Source organism: Oncorhynchus masou, chromosome 18 (genome assembly GCF_036934945.1).
Source record: "Oncorhynchus masou masou isolate Uvic2021 chromosome 18, UVic_Omas_1.1, whole genome shotgun sequence".
NCBI lineage: Eukaryota > Metazoa > Chordata > Actinopteri > Salmoniformes > Salmonidae > Oncorhynchus > Oncorhynchus masou.
Window position 1 is genome coordinate 22149113 of NC_088229.1, and position 27977 is coordinate 22177089.

The window sequence follows — 27977 nt, forward strand, 5'->3', positions numbered from 1 at the left end:
CAATTTAGATTTGTGTGTGCGTGCAAAGTTCTAGACTGATCCAATGAACCATTGCATTTATTTTCAAACTTTTGTATCAAGACTGCCCAAATGTGCCTAATTGGTTTATTAATACATTTTCAAGTTCATAACTGTGCTCTCTCCTCAAACAATAGCATGGTATTATTTCACTGTAATAGCTACTGTAAATTACACAGTGCCGTTAGATTAACAATAATTTAAGCTTTCTGCCAATATCAGATATGTCTATGTCCTGGGAAATAATCTTGTTACTTACAACCTTATGGTAATTGCATTAGCCTACGTTAGCTCAACCGTCCCGCGGGGGACCCGCCGATCCTGTAGAGGTTTCAAGTCAGAAATAATTAACACTGAATTTCAAACATTCCCTGATGGTAAAATAAACTACAAAATCAAATGGATCTTGTTCCAATGCACATGAGATTATTTCCAGTCTAGACTGCAGTTGATCATAACCTACACTGAGTGTACAAAACATATCATGGAAAGAGCAGGTTTTCCTAGACTGACCGGTTGAATACATGTGAAAGCAATGATCCCTTATTGATATCACTTGTTAAATCCGCTTCAATCAAGGTAGATGAAGTGGAGGAGACAGGTTAAAGAAGGATTTTTAAGCCTTGAGACAATTGAGACCTCGATTGTGTATGTGTGCCATTGAGGGGTATGGTAGTAAAAGAAAAAACAATTGAAGTGCCTTTTGAACGGGGTATGGTAGTAAGTGCCAGGCACACCAGTTTGTATGTGTCAAGAACTGCAATGCTGCTGTTTTTTTTAATGGTCAACAGATTCCCGTGTGTATCAAGAATGGTCCACCACCCGAAGGACATCCAGCCAACTTGACACAACTGTGGAAAGGATTGGAGTCAACATTGGCCAGTATACCGGTGGAACACTTTCGACACCTTGTAGAGTCCATGCCCTGACGAATTGAAACTGTTCTGAGGGTAATATGGGGGAGTGCAACTCAAAAGTTTTGTACACAGTATATCCTGCTATTTATGGTGACGTTGCAATCCCCTCTATTGAACTAAAGAAAATCCGTTTTAACATGTTAATGAGATAATCTACTGAGAATGTTCATTACTAGTATTACTACAAACCTGCTTCTCATACTACATGTCTCCACACACACATCATCTGCACATTACAAATGAAACAAAGTCGTAATACATTTGCAAAAATAGTAGCGTCTGATAAACATTCTCTTTACAAAAAAAGGTCAGATAGGCATTTCTGTATGATACAAACAAAACACCCCCATCCCATCACACGATACAGTAGTATCATGTGATGGTGAACACAAACAGCTCATGGCGGTGCAGCTGTTGGTGTTGTCTAGTCCTGCTGTAGGTGGGCAGATGGGCCCTCAGCACTTTCCTCAAGTCCTCATTGAGCAGGAGGCAGAAGATAGGGTTGACTCCTGCTTGGGCGAAGCTCATCCACACTGTGATGGAGAGGTACCTATGAGGGATGGAGCAGGACTTGACAAACACCCTCCAGAAACAGGCCACTATGTAGGGAGCCCAGAGCACCAGGAAGAGCAGAGTGATGATGTAGAACATCCTGCCTAGCCTCCTCTCAGATCTGACCTCCTCCATGCCCAGCAGGCGTTGCTGCTGCTGGTTGTGCAAAGTCTGCCTGATGCCCAGCAGGGTGGGGGGCATTGGGCCTCGGCCAAAGCCTGCTATCCAGTTGGCTGCTGCCTGACCTGTGGCACCCGGGCCGTGGAAGGTCCAGTTCTGGCTGATGGCTGGAATTAGCTGGACAGGCTTCATCTTGCGGTGCTTGTATTCAAACAGCAGGAGTTTGGTGTAGAAACCATGAGTGGCCAGGACCACAATGGCCAGCATGAGCATGAAACCCAGAGTGTCATTGGTCTTAAGGTAGCGATGCTCAAAAATGCACTGGTCTTCGTCTTGAATGAACTTGTACGTCCCCACGTCAAAGACAGGCGGAGACGCCATGGCAATGGCCAAAGTCCAGACCATGCAGATGATGGCAGCGCAGGTCCAGACCGTCATGCGTTTGGCGTAGAAGCGGTGGTGGGCGATGGCCAGGTAGCGGGTCACAGCCACACAGAACAGCATGAAGGCAGCGTGAAAACAGAAGAGCACAGCTAGGAAGGCCACCAGCTTACAGCTGAAGGCACTGTAGGTCCATGCTGAGCTGTTGTGGACAGACACCAGCACGAAGGGGAAGCAGGCAGCAGAACGGATGACATCAGCTAGGCAAAGGTCCAGCAGGAAGAAATAGGGGGCCTTGTGAAGGGCCCGGTCTCGGAGGACCAGCAGAGACACCAGCAGGTTGCCTGCTAGGCTGACACAGAGGATCAGGCCCAGGAACACCAACTTGACATAGGTGGACACGGCCGCAGCTGAGATTCCTTCACTGCTGGTGCTGCTAATACTACTGGCCCTCTGTGAGGCCAACACTGCCAGCAGGCTCCCTGGGCCATCTATGCCAAAGATCTGGGTCTGGTTAGACATGCCTTCAACTCTATGATTCTAGGGGTCGCCACTCTTCCGCCTATGGCACGGCAGCCCTCCTATCGTCCGTCCTGGGTTTTCTTCCTTTGTCCCTTCTCTTACAGGGATATGTGAGGATCCATTCTACATAACAGGCTCATTTGTCTCCATTACATTTAGCACCTGTGAACAAAGAAACAGAAGACAGTGCATTGACACTAACTCCAGGAGGACATAGCTAACATATTTATACATTTACCAGAGCAATCATCTGTAAAACAGGCAGCCTTGGCTCATACCTTTGTCAGACCGATTCGGATCCATAAAAACAACAAAGAAAACTAAAACATGGCTTCCAGAAACGTGTGTTGGGCAACAGTGAGGATATCTCCACCTTCCTGTCTTTCTATTGCTGGGATCAAATCAGCAGTTCTCCAGCATGCCCGCTCCTTGGCGCTCTCAATAATTACCTTGCCTGTTGCTAAGATACAACCGCTCACATACTTTGTTCAGGAGTGTAGGTGTTTGAGTGCATGCATGGCGGTGTATAGGGGATGGAGCAGAGGACAATCAATCAGGTACAATAAGACAGACCACAATAGAGCAACTAATTCACATTCTAAATGTGAAAATTGTGTGTGCCAAAAAAGGGTACTTAAAATTGATTGTATGTGATTAAAAAGACACTGTAAAATGGAAATAAAGTTACCATTTGGGCCTACAGCTGAACAAAAGGAGTTGGGAAGCAGATGTGGCTCTATGAGTATATCTGAGAGTGATTGATTAACCTGTTGACTTCATAGAATATAAACGATTCCCTAATATTTGAATACATAGGCCATGAACAATGTAGGCCTAAACGTAATACCAATATAGCAAGGAAATGTTTACATTGCATGCAGGACATTGAAGAGGAAACTAGATAATATTTTTGCACATTAGAATACCATAACCCAAACATGTTGTAACTTAATTCTAGAAGCCGCAGGTACAATAAAGAAATCTAACTAACGGACCTTCGGGAATTCATTGTTGTGGCCAGCACTCAAACATTTAGCACCATGGACAGCACCACACCAGCGGGAATTAAAACAAAGGACTGATCGCAGGTTTATCAGCACCACTGCCACTGAACAGCGTCGCGCCCAGGCAACTCATATAACGATAAGGACGCACCTGTTGTTGGAGCTGGGTCTGCAGGGAGGCCTAAATAAATGGAAGATTATTGCAATACTGCTTTCATCCCAAATAAGACTGTGGATTTATGCAATCTTAATCATAGGCCTTGCTACTAATGACTAGCTTTGATTAGAAACATATTTCTGCATTAACTCAAATCACTTAATCAATACTTTTTATATGTTTTAAGTAATGCCCCGTGAGCATCCAGCATGAGAAAGAGATATAAACAGGTGGATCATTATGTTCCATTTGGTAATTTGATTCATATACAAAAATAACTTACCTTCGATTTCTGGGGTTTGTAAAGATGCGGGAAACCTCAGTCAGAGAGGCGGCACTGACACTGATATTAACACATTCTTCAGTCAATATTGAAACGACCACACTCAAGATAGGCTATGTTTGTCCTCTGAGCGATGATACGATTCGGCCACAGGTAGCCTAATGTTCACTGAGCCTCTTAAACATAAGTTTCACACAGACAAAGGTTGTGTCCAATTTTCGTGTCCATCATTCCATGTAATTTGTACGATCTTCGGATGTATTGTCACGTCGAGGTAAATATATAGTCTAAAGACAATTTAGGAAAGGTTGCAGCACGTAGGCGGCTAGCTTCTATGTAGCCTGCAATACAACCTATCTTCCTCTATATCGTCAGATCTAAGATTTTCATAGCGGTGAAATATCGAGTTTCCCTTGACGAACGTCTTGACGCTCCTTGTTTATGCATTTCCATCCATCCGTCTTCAAAGTAACCTCGATGAATCTCTATTTTTATTATTTAGAAGTGAACGCTGTGCATTTATTAACCCCGTCATTTGTAGCCAGTCTGTTTTTGTTTTTTTTTTTTTTGTCAGGTGAAGGTCCACATTGCATTTGTCTGCCTAATTCTAGCGGACCGCATTTGATTTGGCATATTGAAAATTATAATTATTGGAATTCCTATCGCATTACGGTCAAACTAAAAAAGGTTGAGTATTTAAATGAATGATTTTAAAGTAATCCAATTAATTAAATGGCTGCTTGTGTGGATGCTGCTCGCCTATTCGCGGAGTTCGTCGGTTCTATTCGTAGGAGAGAGAGAGAGAGAGAGAGAGAGAGAGAGAGAGAGAGAGAGAGAGAGAGAGAGAGAGAGAGAGAGAGAGAGAGAGAGAGAGAGAGAGAGAGCGTCAGGGTCATAACTAAACCTATGAAATACAACGCGATAAATTCAACATCATTTAAATAAACACCTGAAAAAAAAGTGATTAACGCATGTTTGGTATTTCTTGGATGGGGGGCTAATCCCTATCAACTCATGATTTTCCCTTGTATGGTGCCTTCGGAAAGTATTCAGACCCATTGACTTTTTCCACATTTTTGTTATGTTACAGCCTTATTCTAAAATGGATTAAATAAAACAATATCCTTAGTAATCTACACACAATTCAGCATAATGACATTGCAAAAACATTTTTTGGGGAATTTTTGCAAATGTATTACAAACAAAAAACAGCAATACATTATTTTCATAAGAAATCAGACCTTTTGCTATGAGGCTCGAAATTGAGCTTTTTAGACATTTTTGCAAATGTATTAAAAGTACAAAACATTAATACCTTATTTACATAAGTATTCAGACCCTCTGCTACGAGACTTGAAATTGAGCTCAGGTTCATCCTGTTCCCATTGATCATCCTTGAGATGTTTCTACAACATGATTGGAGTCCACCTGTGGGAAATTCAATTGATTGGACATGATTTGGAAAGGCTTACACCTGTCTAAATAAGGTCCCACAGTGACAGTGCATGTTAGAGTAAAAACAAAGTCATGACGTCGAAGGAATTGTCTGTAGAGCTCAGAGACAGGATTGAGTTGAGGCACAGATCTGGGGAAGGCTACCAAAACATTTCTGCAGCCCAGCAAACTGAGAAATCGGGGGGAAAAGGCCTTGGTCAGGGAGGGGACCAAGAACCCGATGGTCACTCTGACAGAGCTCTAGAGTTCCTCTGTGGAGATGGGAGAACCTTCCAGAAGGCCAACCATCTCTGCAGCACTCCACCAATTAGGCATTTATGGGTGGCAAGACGGAAGCCACTTTTTGGAGTTTGCCAAAAGGCACCTAAAGACTCTCAGACTATGAGAAACAAGATAATCAGGTCTGATGAAACCAAGATTGAACTCTTTGGCGTGAATGCCAAGCGTCACATCTGGAGGAAACCTGGCACCATCCCTACGATGAAGCATAGGTGGCAGCATCATGCTGTGGGGATGTTTTTCAGCGGCTGCGACTGGGAGACTGGTCAGGATCGAGGCAAAGATGAATGGAGCAAATTATAGAGAGATTCTTGATGAAAACCTGCTCCAGAACCTCAGACTGGGCCGAAGGTTCACCTTCCAACAGGACAACGACCCCAAGCACACAGCCAAGACAGTGCAGGAGTGGCTTCAGTATAAGTCTCTGAATGTCCTTGAGTAGCCCAGCCAGAGCCCGGACTTGAACCTGATTGAACATCTCTGGAGAGATCTGAAAATAGCTGTGCAGCAACACTCCCCATCCAACCTGACAGAGGTTGAGAGGATCTGCAGAGAAGAATGGGAGAAACTCCCCAAATACAGGTGTGCCAAGCTTGTGGCATCATACCCAAGAAGACTAACTGGCTGTATTCGCTGCCAAACATGCTTCAACAAAGTACTGAGTAAAGGGTCTGAATATTTATGTAAATATGATATTTCAGTTTTTGATATTTTATAAATGTGCAAACATTTTTTTTTAAGAATAAGTTTTTTCTTTGTCATTATGGGGTATTGTGTGTAGATTGATGAGGGGGAAAAACTATTTAATACATTTTAGAATAAGGCTTTAATGTAACAAAAATGTTGAAATAGTCAAGGGGTCTGAGTACTTTTCGAAGGCACAGTATGTGTTAAAGATCAAACATCAGGACTTCGGAGTGGAAATAAATTGTGACCATAATCAATTCTGAACAACCTATGTGTTATAGAAACTGTTACAAAGCCCAACAGTGATTATAAAACACCTCTATAAGAGTAAAATATCTTAAAGGTTAGATATTTTATAGCTATACAAAAATACTGTATGTTAACAAGCCAAAAAGGGACAAGACTGCCATCACTTTTGTCTGTGTAGTCAACAACATTCGCTGGGGGGCTACCCTGGCAAATTATCGACCTTTAAAGACTGATCTCAGTTTATAATGGCGGCTCTGGCCTCTGTAGCATGACACCGTGACTTCACTGCAATGCATGACCTTTTCAGTAATATCAGTAGCTCATGTTGCCTGGGGATATTTCCATTTGATCCAGGCCTGAGACACTTTATGATTCCCCTCTGTTCTAGCTGGCCAATCAGCTAATCCCCAACTCAATTTTGTCCGCTGGTGATTTTAATTTGTTCCCCAATTATTCTGAGCAAAACATTATATTCATATATTTTTCTTGTGAATTTTCATTGTTGGACACAAGACATAATAATTTCAAACCTTGCTTACATTTGTATATGATCTCATGCGTGGAAATACTTGGGAACAGTTTTCCTCAATTAAAATCACTTGGATTTCCTAAATGATTATGAATTAGTCAAATTGTCTATCTATTTGGGCTTCAATTGCAGTCAATTTGCAGTCTACAAATGATTTGTAATTATGTTCCGGCCCCCTAACCATCCGTTCAAGACAAATCAGCCCATGGCTGAATCTAGATCATGATCCCTGAGCTAGAGGCTGATAAAACATACTATTGTTAAACTATAGTCTTATACTACATCAAAAAGTGTATTTAACGTGTATCACAACTTTATGCGTGGTAGATTTTTATCAGTTAGTAATTTGTCTTGTGACTGTGGATGAAAATGGCTTACCTCAAAATGAGTACAGGTGTGATGTTGTGTGTCAGTATTTAGAATCATATTAATTAGAACAGAGCGAAAGAAAGAAAGAAGAAAAGAAAGAGATAAGATAGAAATAAAGACCAGCACATAGTTTATTCATCTGATTTTATGGGAACCATAACGCGCCATACCCAGACATACACACACCGCAAACACATAAATCACTTCAAACATCCTTTCAGGTATCATCACAGTGAAGAGTTGTTAAAACTCAGTCAGTCTAATTTCTGTCTATCTAGATTTGTGGCTAGATAAATTGTGAAACTGTGTAGGCTTTAACTTGCATGAGCTACCATCTGATAGCAGCAACAGTAGACTACTGTAAAAGGATTACCACAGCACACCACTATTCTAAAATGTGAGGACTGGCACTTCTCAAAGCACAAATGACAACATTTTGCATTAGGCAGTCATATGAACATACTTTATCTTGTAGCTACTGTCCTTACCCAAGGAACCTGTGTTTACCTTACAATCTACTGCTTCACCAGTTTCAGTCTCCCAGCCCAATCTAGAACATACATTCCGATTCCAAACAGCCGACAGTCACACTTCTCAACAATTCTTTGGATTTCCATGTTTTATACACAAAATCATACTCAAACCCTTTAAGAACAAAATTAGGCCTTAGTTTTGCATGGCTATGTTTTAACGAACTCAAACAGTTTTTTGACTAACTCTTGGCATGGAACACTGGAAATCCAATTAACTTCTCGCTACTTTTAACAAACAAGATCCCTTCTCTTTTGTGAAAACAAACACAAATATACACACTTCCACAGGCACACATTTAAAATAAAACACCAGGAACCAATTGTGCACATAATACAACATTGTTTGGTAACATGAAAAGGCACTTAAAAAGGGGTTAAGTCACGTCACACGTTTTAAAAGGAGGAACCCCTCAAAACACCTCAGAAACAGAGGGAGACAAGGAATAGTCCCATGAAGAGGAAGGTGCTGGGTTCATGAAGCCCGACGACGAGACCAATGGCCACACTCAGGAATATGATGGATGGGATCAGTGTCCTGTCCAGGGTCGGTTCAGCCTGGGGGCTTAGGGGCTTGGTGATCTGAGCCTCTGATGATCTGCTTGGTAGACCTGTTTCTGAGGAAACCTGGAAAGTCTCATCCTCTTCGTCAGCTGAAGTAGCGTCTTCCTCATTTGAACTGCTAGTACCATCTTGGGTCATGGTCATGGATGATTCTGAGATGTTCTCTGTGACTGCAAAAGATACTGTTTTGCGCTGAACTCCCAGAGGTGTCTGGCTCTCCAACCCAGGAGTGGTGTGTTCCCTAGCAGTGATGTCATCCTGCTGCTTAGAGTTGCCTGAGTCCTCAGAGAGCACAGCTGCCAGCTCGCTCAGGCCGGCTGCCACCCCTCGCTTGAAGCGCTGGTGAGACACAGGGTGGGATGTCTGTGAGATGTCATTGGGCAGCTCAGCAGTGTGGCTGGCCAGATTCTGGGTCATTCTGTCCTCTCCTGTGGGCCCAAGGTGTGTCACGGTCACCATGGGAGGGTGCCACGGACAGATGGCTACTACATCTACAACTACACCTACTTCGCCACCTGCCTGGAAGCTCTCTAGCTTGGGCCCAACAGCCTCTAGCATCAGGACTCCATCTTCTCTGGCCATGCCGTCATCCATTGATGTCAGCTGCTTATCATCAGACTCTTCAGGGAGAGATGGGGAGGCCTCAGATTTGCTACCCTCTTCAGCTCTGCTGAGCTTACAGTGGGTGGAATCTGAGGGATGTTCTAGGCGACTTGAGGAGCTGGTGCTTGTCTCCTGAATTCTGAAGGACTTCTCGTTTTCCTCCTCGGCATCTTTCTCTGCTTCCTGCCTTGGATCCTCCTCCACCTTTGACCCATGCTCCGGCACCTCGAACTCCACCTCCTCAACATCCTCCTCCTCCTCCACCAACTTCCCCATCACTATATTTGGTGTTGCAGAAAGCACACTCTGATATAAAACATCTTCCAGTGAAGAAGGCATGTTGGCTTGGATCTCCATGTGAGGTGGGTCAAGTTCGGAGTGTGGTTCTGTGTGTTCCAGAGTGAAGGCTCCTCCCTCCTCCTCCTCTTTTTCCTCCTCATCAACATCTGAGGCTTCAGTCATGCTGCTGTGGAGAGGTGTTGGAGACGAGCTCCGAGGTGTGGAAGAACTACTATCTTTGGGCTCTTCCTGGGATGTTCCTCCTCCCTTTTCCTCATTCTTGTCATCTGATGCTTCAGCAATGCTGACATGGGGTGGTGTTAGAATGTGCAGGTGTGTAGAGGGACTACTATCCTCCTCCTTCTCTTTCTCACCATCTAAGACTTCATCCATATTGCTGGGGAAAGGTGAAGGAACATGCATAGGTGTGGGGTGACTACTATCTTTGGGCTCCACCTGGAAGGTTCCTCCCTTTTCCTCCTTCTTGCCATCTGATGCTTCAGCAATGCTGATGTGGAGTGGTGGTGGAACATGTTCTTCTAATTCAGAGTCCAGTTTGGGTATTTCACAATCCAGTTTTAGTAATTCACAGTCCAGTTCCTGTGAAGGCTCTGGTTCAGTGGTCAGTTGGTTGGCTTCAGATGCTACAGGTTTGGATATTACTTCATTGGATTGTGTTGTGGATGTGGAAAACACATGAGGTGATTGTTTACCCAGGGATACAGTGGCACTGGACAGTGTTCCATCTGCTAATGGAAGGTCTAGGTTGGCTGGGAGAGGAGAACTGGGTATGTCATCGGCATTCTGTAGGAATAACACAAAAATAAAGAAATGAGCTTTTGGGTAGAATGGTTGCAGATCTGTTTGTTCTGTACAGCCAACTGCTAAGGTCGTTGTTTGACATGACAAAGAATCTAAGAGTTAGCTATACAGCACAAATACTGTAGATCTGGTACCAGGCTAGCTTTGAGGCACAGGGACGAGTCACAAATTGTGTTGAACACTAATATCACCACAGAGGAAAAGCAACTCAATGCATACTGAAAGGTTGGAATCCATGCTGATGTTATAAAACATTGTGGAGGACATATCATAAAAGGTCAAATGTATGTTTACATGACCCATGCATTTATGTAGGAGACAAAATACACTGACAGCAATCAACAACCAATAATTATCGATCAATCTTAAATCCAAAATAATTGTGTTTATCTGTTCATCCAAGATAAATGGTACCAAATGAACAATCACACTTACCCTCAATGGAAGACTGTGCAACTCTCCCCCCAAAAAAAAACTACTAATGATCTTAAAGACATTAAAATATGGCAATTGTTCATTAGAAGGACAGTGGATGATAAGGATGAAACATTACATACAGTACCTTGCGAAAGTATTCGGCCCCCTTGAACTTTGCGACCTTTTGCCACATTTCAGGCTTCAAACATAAAGATATAAAACTGTATTTTTTTGTGAAGAATCAACAACAAGTGGGACACAATCATGAAGTGGAACGACATTTATTGGATATTTCAAACTTTTTTAACAAATCAAAACTGAAAAATTGGGCGTGCAAAATTATTCAGCCCCTTTACTTTCAGTGCAGCAAACTCTCTCCAGAAGTTCAGTGAGGATCTCTGAATGATCCAATGTTGACCTAAATGACTAATGATGATAAATACAATCCACCTGTGTGTAATCAAGTCTCCCTATAAATGCACCTGCACTGTGATAGTCTCAGAGGTCCGTTAAAAGCGCAGAGAGCATCATGAAGAACAAGGAACACACCAGGCAGGTCCGAGATACTGCTGTGAAGAAGTTTAAAGCCGGATTTGGATACAAAAAGATTTCCCAAGCTTTAAACATCCCAAGGAGCACTGTGCAAGTGATAATATTGAAATGGAAGGAGTATCAGACCACTGCAAATCTACCAAGACCTGGCCGTCCCTCTAAACTTTCAGCTCATACAAGGAGAAGACTGATCAGAGATGCAGTCAAGAGGCCCATGATCACTCTGGATGAACTGCAGAGATCTACAGCTGAGGTGGGAGACTCTGTCCATGGGACAACAATCAGTCGTATATTGCACAAATCTGGCCTTTATGGAAGAGTGGCAAGAAGAAAGCCATTTCTTAAAGATATCCATAAAAAGTGTTGTTTAAAGTTTGCCACAAGCCACCTGGGAGACGCACCAAACATGTGGAAGAAGGTGCTCTGGTCAGATGAAACCAAAATTGAACTTTTTGGCAACAATGCAAAACGTTATGTTTGGTGTAAAAGCAACGCAGCTCATCACCCTGAACACACCATACCCACTGTCAAACATGGTGGTGGAAGCATCATGGTTTGGGCCTGCTTTTCTTCAGCAGGGACAGGGAAGATGGTTAAAATTGATGGGAAGATGGATGGAGCCAAATACAGGACCATTCTGGAAGAAAACCTGATGAAGTCTGCAAAAGACCTGAGACTGGGACGGAGATTTGTCTTCAACAAGACAATGATCCAAAACATAAAGCAAAATCTACAATGGAATGGTTCAAAAATAAACATATCCAGGTGTTAGAATGGCCAAGTCAAAGTCCAGACCTGAATCCAATCGAGAATCTGTGGAAAGAACTGAAAACTGCTGTTCACGAATGCTCTCCATCCAACCTCACTGAGCTTGAGCTGTTTTGCAAGGAGGAATGGGAAAAAAATTCAGTCTCTCGATGTGCAAAACTGATAGAGACATACCCCAAGCGACTTACAGCTGTAATCGCAGCAAAAGGTAGCGCTACAAAGTATTAACTTAAGGGGGCTGAATAATTTTGCACGCCCAATTTTTCACTTTTTGATTTGTTAAAAAAGTTTGACTTATCCAATAAATGTTGTTCCACTTCATGATTGTGTCCCACTTGTTGTTGATTCTTCACAAAAAAAATACAGTTTTATATCTTTATGTTTGAAGCCTGAAATGTGGCAAAAGGTCGCAAAGTTCAAGGGGGCCGAATACTTTCGCAAGGCACTGTATATGGCTTCTAAAGAAACACAAACACACACATATACAGGCTGTATAGATAAAACCATATGGACGTCATATGTTTTAGATTGAGTAAACACTTACATGACACTTGTTGAAACATCCATACCAAGACGATGGATCATTTGCAAATTCAAATTTCTAAGGCATGATACCCTTAGATGTATATTCTTTAGAAGAATATCAGTAAATATATTGTATGTAGGCTACGGTGGAGGCTGCTGAGGGGAGGACGGACATTGGAACAGAGTCTCTTGGCCGGAATGGAGTGAATGGAATGATATCAAACACATAAAAGCAATGTGTTTGATACCATTCCAGCCATTATTATCATCCACTCAGCAGCCTCCACTGGTAGGCTACTGTTATACTACAATGGAATGGCTACTGCTACAGAAAGATTGTCTGTCATGACTGAGCCATTTGTGTTATTGAGAAATAGGTGGCAAATGATCAAACACTCAAACTGATGCACAATCATGCACACATGGTGAATAAGAACTAGGGTTGAAAAATTTCCCGGTATTTTACAAATGTTCCATCCCGAGAATAAATCACTTTTCTCCCAGGTAACCTGGTATTTCCCACCAAATCTGGAAGTGTCATTAAAAGCATTATAAAGCATATATAGTTGAAGTCGGAAGTTTAAATACATTTACATTGGAGTCATTAAAACTAGTTTTTCAACCACTCCACACATTTCTTGTTAACAAACTATAGTTTTGGCAAGTCGGTTAGGACATCTAGTCATTTTTCCAACAATTGTTTACAGACAGATTATTTCACTTATAATTCACTGTATCAAAATTCCAGTGGGTCAGAAGGTTACATACACTAAGTTGACTGTGCCTTTAAACAGCTTGGAAAATTCCAGAAAATGATGTCATGGCGTTTGAAGCTACTGATAGGCAAATTGACATCATTTGAGTCAATTGGAGGTGTACCTGTGGATGTATTTCAAGGCCTACCTTCAAACTCAGTGCCTCTTTGCTTGACATCATGGGAAAATCAAAAGAAATCAGCCAAGACCTCAAAAGAACAATTGTAGACCTCCACAAGTCTGGTTCATCCTTGGGAGCAATTTCCAAACGCCGGAAGGTACTACGTTCATCTGTACAAACAATAGTACACAAGTATAAACACCATGGGACCATGCAGCTGTCATACCGCTCAGGAAGGAGACGGGTTCTGTCTCCTAGAGATGAACATACTTTGGTGCGAAAAGTGCAAATTAATCCCAGAACAACAGCAAAGGACCTTGTGAAGATGCTGGAGGAAACAAAAGTATCTATATCCACAGTAAAACGAGTCCTATATTGACATAACCTGAAAGGCAGCTCAGCAAGGAAGAAGACACTGGTCCAAAACAGCCATAGAAAAAGCCAGACTACAGTTTGCAACTGCACATGGGGACAAAAATTGTACTTTTGGAGAAATGTCCTCTGGTCTGATGAAACAAAAATGGAACTGTTTGGCCATAATGACCATTGTTGTGTTTGTAGGAAAAAGGGGGAGGCTTGCAAGTCGAAGAACACTATCCCAACCATGAAGCACGGGGGTGGCAGCATCATAATGTGGGGGTGCTTTGCTGCAGGAGGGACTGGTGCACTTCACAAAATATATGGCCTCATGAAGATGGAAAATGATGTGGATATATTGAAGCAACATCAAAAGACATCAGTCAGGAAGTTAAAGCTTGGTCACAAATGGGTCTTCCAAATGGACAAGGACCCCAATCATACTTCCAAAGTTGTGGCAAAATGGCTTAAGGACAACAAAGTCAAGGTATTGGAGTGGCCATCACAAAGCCCTGACCTCAATCCTATAGAAAATTTGTGGGCAGAACTGAAAAAGCGTGTGTGAGCAAGGAGGCCTACAAACCTGACTCAGTTACACCAGCTCTGTCAGGAGGAATGGGCCAAAATTCACCCAATTTATTGTGGGAAGCTTGTGGTAGGCTACCCAAAACGTTTGACTCAAGTTAAACAATTTAAAAGCAATGCTACCAAACACTAATTGAGTGTATGTAAACTTCTGACCAACTGGGAATGTGATGAAAGAAATAAAAGCTGAAATAAATAATTATCTCTACTATTATTCTGACATTTCACAATCTTAAAATAAAGTGGTGCTCCTAACTGACCTAAAACGGGGAATTTTTACTTGGATTAAATGTCAGGAATTGTGAAAAACTGAGTTTGAATGTATTTGGCTAAGGTGTATGTCAACTTCCGACTTCAACTGTAAATATGTCTGGATTTGATTAGAGCTTTCATCAGCTTTGAAAATTAAAACCTGATGCTACCTGACCCTGATGAGCCATATATTAAATACATTTAATGAGCCCGACATTAACGACATTTAATGAGCCCGACATTAATGACATTTAATGAGCCCGATATTAACGACATTTAATGAGCCCGAGCCCAAAATATCCCAAATAATTGTGCCATTATCCAATACATATATGATATTGGCTACTGCACATTACCTGCGACAGAAAAACATAAAAGCCCATAGATGTAGCTGGCTATATAGGCTCTTGGGTAAATAAATTAAACTAGCTCCAGTAGGCTAGTCTTTTTGAGTGTGAACTGCATTACTGTACTGTATTATACTGTATTATATGGACTGGAATTACGCACATCGTTCAAACCATGCTAAAGCAGAAGACAACATGTGATTCTGGTGGAGCATATTCGGCCTACAAAGTTAGAAGTATAGACTAGCGAATTTGATTTTAATTTAGAAATATAATAGGGCCTATTTGTATCATTAGTAAGCTGACATATATATATACCGTTCATAGCATTCCCCCTAATGTTATTAGCCTACCTCATTTTTCTCTCTATTGTTGCTTCATTCCTTCCTCACTTTCAACAGTTACATTTAATACATTTCGTTGTCCTTATTTTCATAATTCTAATGACATCCTTGAAAAATATAGGACTAGAATTAGATGCAGAAGGCTTTCACTTCTCTTCACGAAGATTGAATGGTTATGGGTCTGAATAAATAATTGACATAGCCTTCCGCCATCACACGTTCGCTCTTCTTTCAAACTACCCGTTCTATTGGCTGCTGTATTTAACGTTCAGCAAAAAAGAGCTTGAGTCCCTCTTGGAATAGTCTATTGGTATAAGAAATGCAAAAACAAATGTAGTGGCAAGAAACAGTATGTGAACCCTTTGGAATTACCTGGACTTCTGCATGAATTGGTCATAACATTTGATCTTCATCTAAGTCACAACAATAGACAAACACAGTCTGCTTAATAACACACAAACAATTATACATTTCCATGTCTTTATTGAACACACCGTGTAAACATTCACAGTGCAGGGTGGGGAAAGTATGTGAACCCTTGGTTTTAATAACTGGTTGACCCTACTTTGGCAACAATAACCTCAACCAAACGTCTTCTGTGTTTTGGGTTGTTGTCCTGTTGCATCACCCAACTTCTGTTGAGCTCCAATTAGCGGACAGAAATCCTTGCATTCTTCTGCAAAATGTCTTGATAAACTTGGGAATTAATTTTTCAGAGGATGATAGCAAGCTGTCCAGGCCCTGAGGCAAAAAAGCAGCCTCAAACCATGATGCTCCCTCCACCATACTTTACAGTTGGAATGATGTTTTGATGTTGGTGTGCTGTGTGTTTTTTCTCCACACATAGTGTTGTGTTCCTTCCAAACAACTCAGCTGTAGTTTCATCTGTCCACAGAATATTTTGCCAGTAGCGCTGTGGAACATCCAGATGCTCTTTTGCGAACTTCAGATGTGCAGCAATGTTTTTTTTGGACAGCAGTGGCTTCTTAACATTAACATAACATTTAAGTCATTTAGCAGACGCTCTTATCCAGAGTGACTTACAAATTGGTGAATTCACCTTCTGACATCCAGTGGAACAGCCACTTTACAATAATTCTTCTGTGGTGTCCTCCCATGAGCACCATTCTGGTTTAGTGTTTTACGAATCGTAGACTCGTCAACAGAGATGTTATTGTGTTCCAGAGATTTCTTAAAGTCTTTAGCTGACACTCTAGGATTCGTCTTAACCTCATTGAGTATTCTGCACTGTGCTCTTGCAGTCATCTTTGCAGGACGGCCACTCTTCTAGGGAGAGTAGCAACAGTGCTGAACTCTCCATTTATAGACAATTTGTCTTACCGTGGACTGATGAACATCAAGGCTTTTAGAGATACTTTGGTAACCCTTTCCAGCTTTATGCAAGTCAACCATTTTTAATCTTGGGTCTTCTGAGATCTCTTTTGTTGAGGCATGGTTCACATCAGGCAATGCTTCTTGTGAATAGCAAACTCAATTTTTGTGAGTGTTTTTTATAGGGCAGGGCACCTCTAACCAACATCTCCAATCTCGTCTCAATGATTGTACTCCAGGTTGGCTGACTCCTGACTCCAATTAGCTTTTAGAGAAGTCATTAGCCTAGGGGTTTACATACTTTTTCCAACCTACACTGTGAATGTTTAAACTATGTATTCAATATAGACAAGAAAAATACAGTTATTTGTGTGTTATTAGTTTAAGCAGAATGTGTTTGTCTGTTGTTGTGAGTTAGATGAAGATCCAATCTAATTTTATAACCAATTTATGCAGCAATCCAGATAATTCCAAAAGGTTCACATACTGTTTCGTGACACTGTATGTCCAACAAGCTATTCTAGTCTAGCTTTTCCTGCATTGGACTCCAAGAGCTGAGGAGCGTTTTTTAAGGAAAGGCCAGCAAGGCACAGGTGCTTGCATATTGCGCAGAGACAGAGGCTATAAGTTAGACGCTTCTCATGAATAACCCATCATTAGTTAACTAAATATAATGCAAATACTGCATTGAATGTGTTACCTAAAGAGGTAGGCTAGGAAATCTATATATAGGGTATATATCAATATAGAACATAATTATCTATTTGGATGCAATATGAATGGAGTTGATGGAGAGCGAGAAAGACTGCGAGAGACTGCTCTCTCGTGCACTGATTTAAAGCAACAAAATTCAAGTGAAAGGCTGTTTTAAATTCTGGAGCTGCAATTAAAAACATAATCATCTTTACAATTAAAAAACAATGCCAGATGTAGATGGGTAAATTAGACACGGATTCTGTCTTTATATTAGTGTAAAATAGGCTATACTGCAGCAAATGTAGGCATACCTACCACAATAAATAAAGTTACCAAGATGAGTTGACCCTGAACGTTGATTCATCATGCAGAGGCCGTAGCCAGATTTAGGCATTGCATATCATTTAACAGTTCCATTTCACACCATGTTGTTGCTATAAATACATTCTTATAATTTGTCTGTAATACCAACATGTTTCAAGCAGACCACCATAGTCCCTGTGCCCAAGAACACTAAGGTAACCTGCCTAAATGACTACTGACCAGTAGCACATCTGTAGCCATGAAACGCTTTGAAAGGCTGGTCATGGCTCACATCAACACCATTATTCCCGAAACTCTAGACCCACTCCAATTTGCATACCGCACCAACAGATCCACAGACGATGCAATCTCTATTGCACTCCACACTGCCCATTCCCACCTGGACAAAAGGAACACCTATGTGAGAATGCTATTCATTGACTACAGCTCAGCATTCAACACCATAGTCCCCTCAAAGTTCATCACTAAGCTAAGGACCCTGGGACTAAACACCTCTCTCTGCAACTGGATCCTGGACTTCCTGACGGGCCGCCCCCAGGTGGTAAGGGTAGGTAATAACACATCAGCCACGCTGATCCTCAACACGGGGACCCTCAGGGGTGCGTGCTCAGTCCCCTCCTGTACTCTCTGTTCACTCATGACTGCACGGCCAGGCACGACTCCAACACCATCATCAAGTTTGCTGATGACACAACAGTGGTAGGCCTGATCACTGACAACGATAGGGAGGAGGTGAGAGACCTGACAGTGTGTTGCAAGGACAACAACCTCTCCCTCAATGTGATCAAGACAAAGGAGATGATTGTGGACTACTGGAAAAGGAGGCCCGAGCACGCCGCCATTCATATCGATGGGGCTGTAGTGGAACAGGTTGAGAGCTTCAAGTTCCTTGGCGTCTACATCAACAACAAACTAACATGGTCCAAGCACACCAAGAAAGTCGTGAAGAGGGCATGACAAAACCTATTCCCACACAGGAGACTGAAAAGATTTGGCATGGGTCCTCAGATCCTCAAATGGTTTTACAGCTGCACCATCGAGAGCATCCGGACGGGTTGCATCACTGCCTGGTATGGCAACTGCTCGGCCTCCGACCGAAAGGCACTACAGAGGGTAGTGCGAACAGCCCAGTACATCACCGGGGCCAAGCTTCCTACCATCCAGGACCTCTATACCAGGCAGTGTCAGAGGAAGGCCCTAAAAAAATGTCAGAGACTACAGCCAGCCTACACATAGACGGTTCTCTCTGCTACAGCATGGCAAGCACTACCCCCAAGCCTTACGACTCCTGAACAGCTAATCAAATGGCTACCCAGACTGCATTGTTGGTTAAGGGCTTGTAAGTAAGCATTTCACTGTAAGATCTACAACTGTTGTATTTGGCGCATGTGACAAATACAATTTGATTTGATTTGATTATAATTTACAGAGTTTCTCACAGTTATTTATCCTGGGAAAAGGGAGTGGTTTTGAGTGGTAAATTCCAGTAAATCTGGTAACTGGGTTACCACTATTCAACCCTAATAAGAACTGAAAGACACAGGATACAAGTAGTAAAAACAGCTCATGCAGTTAGTGGCCATCAAGCGTGCACGTTACCTAAATTGTGGCTGAAGCTTCAATGAGCTGTGAAATGAATTGTCATTGGAGAAAAAAAATATTAGTTTGAAAATTATTGCACTTTATTAGTCAATTCACCCATATTTAGGAACATAACATATTTGCCACTACTTGTTGTCGCATGTAAAATTAAGAACAATTCTAAAATAATTATTTTATGCCCTAATGAACGAAAAATCTAATATGGGCTGAAACCAAAGATCTAATGAATTTGCAGTTTCGCTGAAAATCATGCATTGATGTCAATAGGAGATTTATGTGAAAGTTTTAGCTGGAAGTACAGTTCTCAAGTTACGATTCAGCCATAATTGAATAAAATAACATAGTCTAGTTATTTAACCTGAAACCTTAAACTGTAACACTAACCAACACACTCTGGGATTCAATAATGAGATAGCCAAACATGAGATTGAATGCATAGAAATTACAGTGAAGTTTATGATTTCAGCCGATCTGCTGAGGGGAAGGCATTAACCACAGATTCATACATCTATGGCTCTGCTCGCTATGTGCCACATTCATTCATTTCCATATTGCCATTCTATTCAATTAGCTGATGAAATAGGCATGCACATATTTATGACCATTCTTACAAATCATTTCAGCAGTTCTGTTATACTGTATCTACCGGTTTACACTTCATATTAAGTTGTAACTGTACGGTAACCCTGTTATTATACTAGTATCAACATTGTACTAACATGTTATCACAACAATGCCTCTGATGGTGTGTGCCCCATTAAATCCTCATCCTGACGATGACAAACTGTTCCAAACACATATGAGGCCTAAGATGTACATATCCAATGGAACTTTTCCAGGTGCTGAATTGACTGAACAGTTCAAGAAAACTGAATTCCTTTAACTGTACACAAAGTGCTCCTCTACACTTTCACAACCCGAGAGTGTGTCATCCCTAAATGTACCAAGATTAAATGTACAACATAGAGAATGTAGTATAAATATATGAATACAAGTTCAAAGATAACTGGTAAGAAATACTGATGAGTTATTCTACCGTTACCTCTATGTCAAGCTCTGGTTGAAGAATGACTGGACACTGAGGACTGGGCTTCAACATGTCTGGCACTGTCACTGTCACCGGTTCATCTTCAAAAACAAAGGTCAACAGTTAATCACACTACCCATTATTCTAAATGTACACTTTCATGTAAAACTCTGTACGTACATTGTATGCATTGGACTGGCCTGAGAGGAAACAGTATGATTGAAACAGTAAATATAGCGAGAGTCAAAATAAGGATAGAAAAATGTCTCCTTACTCTCTCTCTTTTGTTTCATCCTTTTACAACTTTGTAATAACTCTGTGTGATACTCATATGCAGCACTCCTGCTTTACCTTCACCCTTCTCTGGGAACTGTGCAAAGTAGTCAGAATCTTCCATACTGAAAGCAAAGACATAACATGACTGTTAACCAATGGCACTGCAATGAAGACACTCATGATCCTATTGTAAATATACATTTGATCAGCATGATCTTATGTTACTGTTTTTTAGAACACGAGACATACAGTGCATTCGGAAAGTGTTCAGACCCCTTCCCTTAATCAACATTTTGATACGTTACAGACTTATTTTTCCTCTTCAATCTACACACAATGCCCCATAATGACAAAGTTTTTTTTAAACTTTTTGCAAATGTGTCAACAATAAAGAGGTGCACCCTGTTTCCATTGATCATCCTTGAGATGTTTCTACAACTTGATTGGAGTCCACCTGTAGTAGATTCAATTGATTGGACATTATTTGGAAAGGCACACACCTGTCTATATAAGGTCCCACAGTTGACAGTGCATGTCAGAGCAGAAACCAAGCCATGAGGTCGGAATTGTCTGTAGAGCTCCGAGAAAGGATTGTATCAAGTCACAGATCTGGGGAGGCTACCAAAAAATGTCTGCAGCATTGAAGGTCCCCAAGAACACAGTGGCCTTCATAATTCTTAAATGGAAGAAGTTTGGAAGAAGGGCCTTGGTCATGGAGGTGACCAAGAACCTGATGGTCACTCTGCCAGGGTTCCAGCGTTCTTCTGTGGAGATAGGAGAACATTCTAGAAGGACAATCATCTCTGCAGCACTCCCAACAATCAGAACTTTACGGTGGAGTGGCCAGACGGAAGTCACTCCTCAGTAAAAGGCATATGACAGCCATATGACAAACTTGGAGTTTGCCAAAATTTACTCTCAGACCATGAGAAACAAGATTCTCTGGTCTGATGAAACCAAGATTGAACTCTTTGGCCTGAAGGCCAAGTGTCACGTCTGGAGGAAACCTGGCACCATCCCTACGGTGAAGCATGGTCGTGGCAGCATCATTCCGTGGGGCTGTTTTTCAGTGGCAAGGACTGGGAGACTAGTCAGGATTGAAGGAAAGATGAACAGAGCAAAGTACAGAGAAATCCTTGATGAAAACCTCATCTTCCAACAGGACAATGCAGGGGTGGCTTTGGGACAAGTCCCTGAATGTCCTTGAGTGGCCCAGCCAGAGCCTGGACTTGTACCTGATCGCACATCTCTGGAGAGACCTGAAAATAGCTGTACAGCAACGATCCCCATCCAACCTGACAGAGCTTGAGATGATCTGCAGAGAAGAATGGGAGAAACTCCCACAATACATGTGTGCCAAGCTTGTAGCGTCTTACCCAAGAAGATTTGAGGCTATAATCACTGCCAATGGTGCTTCAACAAAGTACTGAGTAAAGGGTCTGAATACTTACGTAAATGTGAATTTTTTATTTATTTATGCATTTGTAAAAATGTCTAAAAAAATGTTTTTGCTTTGTCATAATTGGGTATTGTATGTAGATTGATGAGGGAAAAAACAATTGAATCAATTTAAGAATAAGGCTGAAACGTAACAAAATGTGGAAAAATGTCTTAATATTTTCCGAATGCACTGTAGGCCTACAGAAAGCATGGATCTCACAGAGCCTTACTCTCACATCTCACACATTAGTGAAGTGGAGTGTTGGTCACTACTTGTTGAGTAATAGCCTACAAGATGGAAGCCAAGATAATCTTGTACTATAGCACAAGACGTATACCTCATGATCACTCTTGGAAATGCGAGTGGATACGCCTTCCTCCTGATCTTCGTGTTTTCCCTTGACCTACCATTCACTTGTCATTTCTCTGAAGAGTTTGGGGTGTTAATAAAGACCTAGACAACCAGGTGAAGGGAGTTCCTTACTAATTAGGGACTTTAATTGATCAATCAAGTACAAAGATGAAGCGAAAACTCACAGACACTTGGCCCTCTGTGGAATGAGTTTGACATGAGTTAGAGGATCGCGGCTAGAAGGGATGCAGTTCATGTCAAAGTGACGTCAAAAGTTGCTTCTGGGAGAAATTTTACATTTTTGTTAACCCTAACTAACTATTTTCTTAATCTTAACCTAATTCTCCAAACCTGCCAGGTAAATTCTCCTAACCTGCCAGGTAAATTCTCCTAACCTGCTACCCCTTTTTCTCCCCAGTTTCGTGGTATCCAATTGGTAGTTACAATCTCGTCTCATCGCTGCAACTGCCGTACGGACTCGGGAGAGGCGAAGGTCGAGAGCCGTGCGTCCTCCGAAAAACAAACCAACCAAGCCACACAGCTTCTTGACACAATGCCCACTTAACCCGGAAGCCAGCAGCACCAATGTGTCGGAGGAAACACTGTACACCGTGCGACTGTGTTAGCATGCACTGCGCCCGGCCCACCACAGGAGTCGCTAGTGCGCGATGGGAGAAGGACATCCCTGCCGGACAAACCCTACCCTTAACCCGGACGACACTCGGCCAATTGTGCGCCGTCCCATGGGTTTCCCGGTCACGGCCGGATACGACAGAGCCTGGACTCTTATCCAGAATCTGTAGTGGCACAGCTAGCACTGCGATGGAGGGCCTTAGACCACTGTGCTACTCGGGAGGCCCCCGAAAAGTCACTTCTGAAATTAGCTTCATCATTTAGTCAAAATCAATTGAGAGACATTGGCAGAAAACCTGATATTAGCAAGGGTCTCCAGTGTCAGGGGGTAGTGAAATAAGATATCGCATATAACAAATTGTGACAAAACAACTGGCAGAGGCAGTGGAAAATAACAGCCACAAGTGTATTGGTAACTGATGCTGTGGCCTAATGACCTTGATAAAGCAAGCTATTTTGGAGATTCTCTTCATGACTAGCGTCCTGTCCAGGGGGTGTACTTGTCTATCAAGCTGCCTAAAGCTACAGAAATAGGAGATAGAATCCTGCCCTATAGCTGTTGCTCAGACAAGGCTACTTACTTACTTCCCTAACATCCCGCATAGGATGGCAGATTTCACTCAAAATGTTTCCGTTTAGTTAACTACAGAACCTATTTTTTAATAGGGGGGCTTTCCGTGCCCCCCACCAAACACCTTTTTCGATGCCCCACTTCTTTGTCCCACCTTTTCTCCTCTCAAGGCTGCATACAGTAGTAATGAAGACCCATGTGACTGGATCCATCTATGTCCAATATCCCAGGAATCCAGTCTTTTTAAGGGTTTTCAGGGGGAGATGACCCCCAAACCCCTGACTACTCACACGTAGGATCACAAGTTTCATCATGTGTTCCATGCTTGTGAGTGTGAGATGCCAAACAATAACTCAGTAGCCTATGTTCCCATCCTTCTCAATGGCAAACCGCCATTGCAGACAGATGCCAAGTGTTGAGAGGCAGTGGAAAACTAATCTAGATACACTGTTTTTATATTATGCCTTGGGGTTTAATGATGGGGTGATGTTTTCCATTGATCACATGGTGGCAGTTGATGCACACACTGTGATGCACAATTGACTGCCAAATACGAGTGCGACAACCATCATTTTAAGAATAGAGGTGTGAATTAGACAATTGGTCATTTATGAGAGAAGGGCACTTCCTATCTATCCATCTAGCCTATCTATCAGGCTACACTGTGAATGAAACGATCCTGTCAATGAAAAGGAGAGCCCTGCAGACGATCAGATTGCTTTGGAGGAATAAGGCCAAAAAGAGCAATAAGGGGAGGGGTCAGGTAGAGCATCAGAGATGACCTACTCCATTGAAACCGGATTGGGTTGATGTCAACTGTGGTTTTCCATTGAAAGGTCAGGGGTAAGTGTCATAGAACGGCGGGGCTGAAAGTGACACCTGCCTTGTACAAGCTATTTTGATCCCCCTCACAGCTCATACACCCCTGGATTGCTGGCATTCTGAGAGTGTGTGTGCATGTGTCTGCCATCTCCGCCCCCCTTCAATGTACTGGAGACTGGATCACAAAATATAACCTGGTTGAAATATTATGAGATTGTCCCACAAAAACCACTGATGCAAACCAATCTGATTTTGCGTAACTGCACTGGTTGGGTAGGCCAATTATATTGCAATGTAAGTCACTGTCTGCAACCAACCACTCTGTTAAAATGAGGTGCTTTGTAACCCCCAAACTAGTGATAACTGAGCAACCACTCACTCAAAGGAGGACAAAGCTTAAAGGGATACTTCAGGATTCTGGCAATGAAGCCCTTTATCTACTTTCCCACAGTCAGATGAGTTTGTGGATACCATTTTTGTCTCTGCATGCAGCGTTAGTGCAATTGTAAACTAGCATTAGCGCAATGACTGGAGGTCTATAGTAACTGCTAGCATGCTAGTACACACATAGACTTCCAGTCAATGCGTCTAATGCTAGTTAGCATTGACTCACAAAACTACCTCTGTAGTATTGTAGATGAAGGGCTTTATTGACAAAATCCCGAAGTATCCCTTCACCTTTGCAGGTGTATTGAGACACATCATCCTGAGATGTTTTGCAACATGACATGGGATGTGTTGTAACTTCACTTAATCAAGTGTTGTGCAACACCTTGCCAGGACCGGGAGCACTACCAGAAAAGGTTGAAAACACTGTGTTGGTATTTCAAATTCTGTTCCTCTCAAATTCAAATTCCTCTCTCTAAAGCTTCAAAACAATATTATGATGTTTCACATCCTGTCTAGCGCAGAATTAGATACCTTCTTCGGGAGCATTTTAGCTGATGAATGTATCTGATCATTTGCCAGTTTATCCCATTTTTGCAGGCACTGCTGAGCACAGTGCTCAATCCACCAGCAGTAGCTGGAAGTTTTAAAGCAAGGATTGCAGGATACTGTATTTGCCTCTACCATTAAAAGTTGGAAATGTGGGAATGGGATGTCTCATTATTGATCATCATTTTGCCTGATGGTTTTGATATCATTTAATCATGATCCATTACACCACATGACAAAAAAAGCTGCTTAATACTAATATATAAGTATACTTTTCTTTCTTCAAACGTGCATACAACATTGTGTAAAATAATCATAAAGTTAAAAAAATAAAAAATATTACTCACAATCCAAGATTTGGCAAGATAGGAAATGCAAGGAGATTAAAACCAGACGTCTAATTAGTTCAATCACTTAAATGTTCTCTATCTTCGTTTATCCTCATAAATAAATCTACTTACATTTTGAGAAAGATATTAAGTTGGATGATTTATTTGGTAAAATGAAATTAAGAAATCATTGAAATTAGTTGAATTAATTATTATTAAAGACATGCTCCGGAACTTTGGCGATAAATAATATTTTTCTAACCTCCCGCTTTGGGCTGGATGTGTCAATGTGTAGTTCATACATGCACAATCTCTGAGCAGAATCACTGTGTACCTCAATTAGTTTGGAAGCTATGTTTTTTCTGGAAGCTGTTCTTCGCCATTTTCTCTCACGTGCGCCAGACCCCTAGCAATTGAAGTTCTAGCCAATGAGCTTCAGCCGTTCGCCATTTCAGTGACAGCTAGCAAGATGCATACACAGCAGAGTGAGCGAGAGAGCAGTGACGTGGTGCACATATCTGTTCATATGTGACGTAGTACGCAATTCTCGGGGCCACTTTTGGCTCGTGAGCAGTACTTTCAGACCTACTGGCTAAAAAGTACACAAAAGTACTGGAGAATCTCTTTACGTACACTTTGGTGGGTTTACATTCAAACACCCTCCAAACAACAGCTCTCAGGAAAGATGCACTTCTTTTCATGGTTTCATCACACAATCATGGTGTTTTGAGTATTTCTATTTTTACAGTGCACTAGAACAAGTGGTCCTGAGACCATTCACCCTGACTTCCTCACAACCCCTTAGACAACTTCCCTCACTGTAGTAGCAACCACAGTAGTCCCTCAAAACTATTATCAAATGTGATTCATGTGAGTGTAATAGCAGATTGTATTATCATCTTATTATAGGCTTGCTATTATCTTCCATTCCTTTCCATGTTTGCATTCCTTAGGCTTAGGCTATAGGCCTACTGTACATAGCCTACAGTAAGTAGGCCTATGTCTATTTTGTTTGACGTCAACAGATTGATAGGATGCTTGGATGATGATCAAGGGAATTTACCTGTAACTGCTTTCAGTTTTCAGGATACTTGTAAGGTCTGGCATATCAAAAGGGCTAGCTTGTGCTACATCGTCTTCGTAGGACACGAGAAGAGTTACCGCGTAATTCATGTGCGAGTTGTTCGCCCAGTAATCGCCATCTGGAGTTTCGTAACGGACAACAAACTCAATGCGAGCCCCATGGTGAAGATACGGTGGGCAGAAGGAGAGCTTGAAGGAAAATTTATCAGTCTCACCGTCGCCCTGGACATAATCTGCTGGACAATCAAAGTAGGTGCTCCAGCTGTCCATAGTTGATCGAATGGACACAGTTTTGTTAAATGAAATATTAAGCACTCGGATAAACACGATAAATGCCAAGGGCTCGTCTTCAATAGGTGACACACTCTCCACCTCTACTTTATTAGTGTGCACTGCTTTCGTCAGGGCAGCCGCAGTGGGAATGGTCCACTCCGGGTTTATGCGGTAGGTCGGTTCACGGATTTTCGGTCGGTATTTTGCCTCCTCTTCTTCCCACCTGGCATCATCCTCATCATCCGAATCAAATTGGACGAATTCCTTAACATCGGTTAGGTCTCTACCTGTTGTATCGGCAAACGACACTCTCCTGCTGGGAATTGCATCTTTGATTTTCAGATACTCTGCGGTCTCATCATAGATGGACCGTCCGCGTTTCCTTGGGATAGGAGAGCACCTAGGGATGAGACGCACGTTCGTCTCCTCGCTGTCTTCGTATTCTTCATCCGAATTACACTGGCCTTCGTCATAACACCCTCCTTCTCCGGATGACCCCTCTTTCTTCACCTTGGTGAAAAGACCCTCCTGGGATGGTATGGTTAAAAAAGACATTTTCTCGGCTATTCACCCTTCGAGTCGACTGTAAACAGCACCGGTCAGAGGATAGAATCCAATGGAATCAAGTGGTATGGGTTTGTACAGCTTTAACCCAGCGTTACGAACAGAACTGACACTTATCCTGAGTTTCAGAACGTGTTGTACAGCATGACGGCAATGGAGCACTGAGGAGCATGTGCTAGTCTCTATAATACCAACATTTGTGGCTCGTACAGGGTAGTCCTCCTTGTTTAGAAGACCTTAGCTGGAACTTTAGTTAGGACTAATTCCCAGAGGAATAACCGTCTAATTTTAGCTGTGTATTGCCTGCTCCAAATTTGCTATTGAAGTTGGTACAACCCTGGACTGGCGACTCCACCCTCTGTTTTGGTTTGCCG

The 27977-nt window shown here is 42.1% G+C and overlaps 2 protein-coding genes across 2 annotated transcripts; both read right to left on the bottom strand.

The window, feature by feature from the left end:
- Window positions 1-384: 384 nt before the first annotated feature.
- Window positions 385-4181, bottom strand: LOC135504225 (probable G-protein coupled receptor 173). The gene is made up of 2 exons (XM_064922592.1): window positions 3955-4181; window positions 385-2672 (listed from the first exon to the last, which is right to left on the bottom strand). Exon 2 carries the CDS (start codon window positions 2508-2510, stop codon window positions 1308-1310), a length of 1203 nt encoding a protein of 400 aa, XP_064778664.1. The 5' UTR covers window positions 2511-2672; window positions 3955-4181; the 3' UTR covers window positions 385-1307.
- A 3448-nt stretch (window positions 4182-7629) lies between these two features.
- Window positions 7630-27948, bottom strand: si:ch211-167b20.8 (uncharacterized). Its single transcript, XM_064922593.1, has 4 exons — window positions 26747-27948; window positions 20676-20722; window positions 20340-20425; window positions 7630-10302 (listed from the first exon to the last, which is right to left on the bottom strand). Exons 1-4 carry the CDS (start codon window positions 27592-27594, stop codon window positions 8476-8478), a joined length of 2808 nt encoding a protein of 935 aa, XP_064778665.1. The 5' UTR covers window positions 27595-27948; the 3' UTR covers window positions 7630-8475.
- Window positions 27949-27977: the final 29 nt, after the last annotated feature.

Excerpts from the sequence above, each read along its gene's own strand:
- LOC135504225 (XM_064922592.1), bottom strand. The coding sequence starts at position 2,510 with ATGTCTAACCAGACCCAGATCTTTGGCATAGATGGCCCAGGGAGCCTG.
- si:ch211-167b20.8 (XM_064922593.1), bottom strand. The coding sequence starts at position 27,594 with ATGTCTTTTTTAACCATACCATCCCAGGAGGGTCTTTTCACCAAGGTG. Across the intron at positions 20,723-26,746 it reads AAAACTGAAAGCAGTTACAG|TATGGAAGATTCTGACTACT; the intron begins GTAAATTCCCTT and ends CTTTGCTTTCAG. Across the intron at positions 20,426-20,675 it reads GTTCCCAGAGAAGGGTGAAG|ATGAACCGGTGACAGTGACA; the intron begins GTAAAGCAGGAG and ends TTGTTTTTGAAG.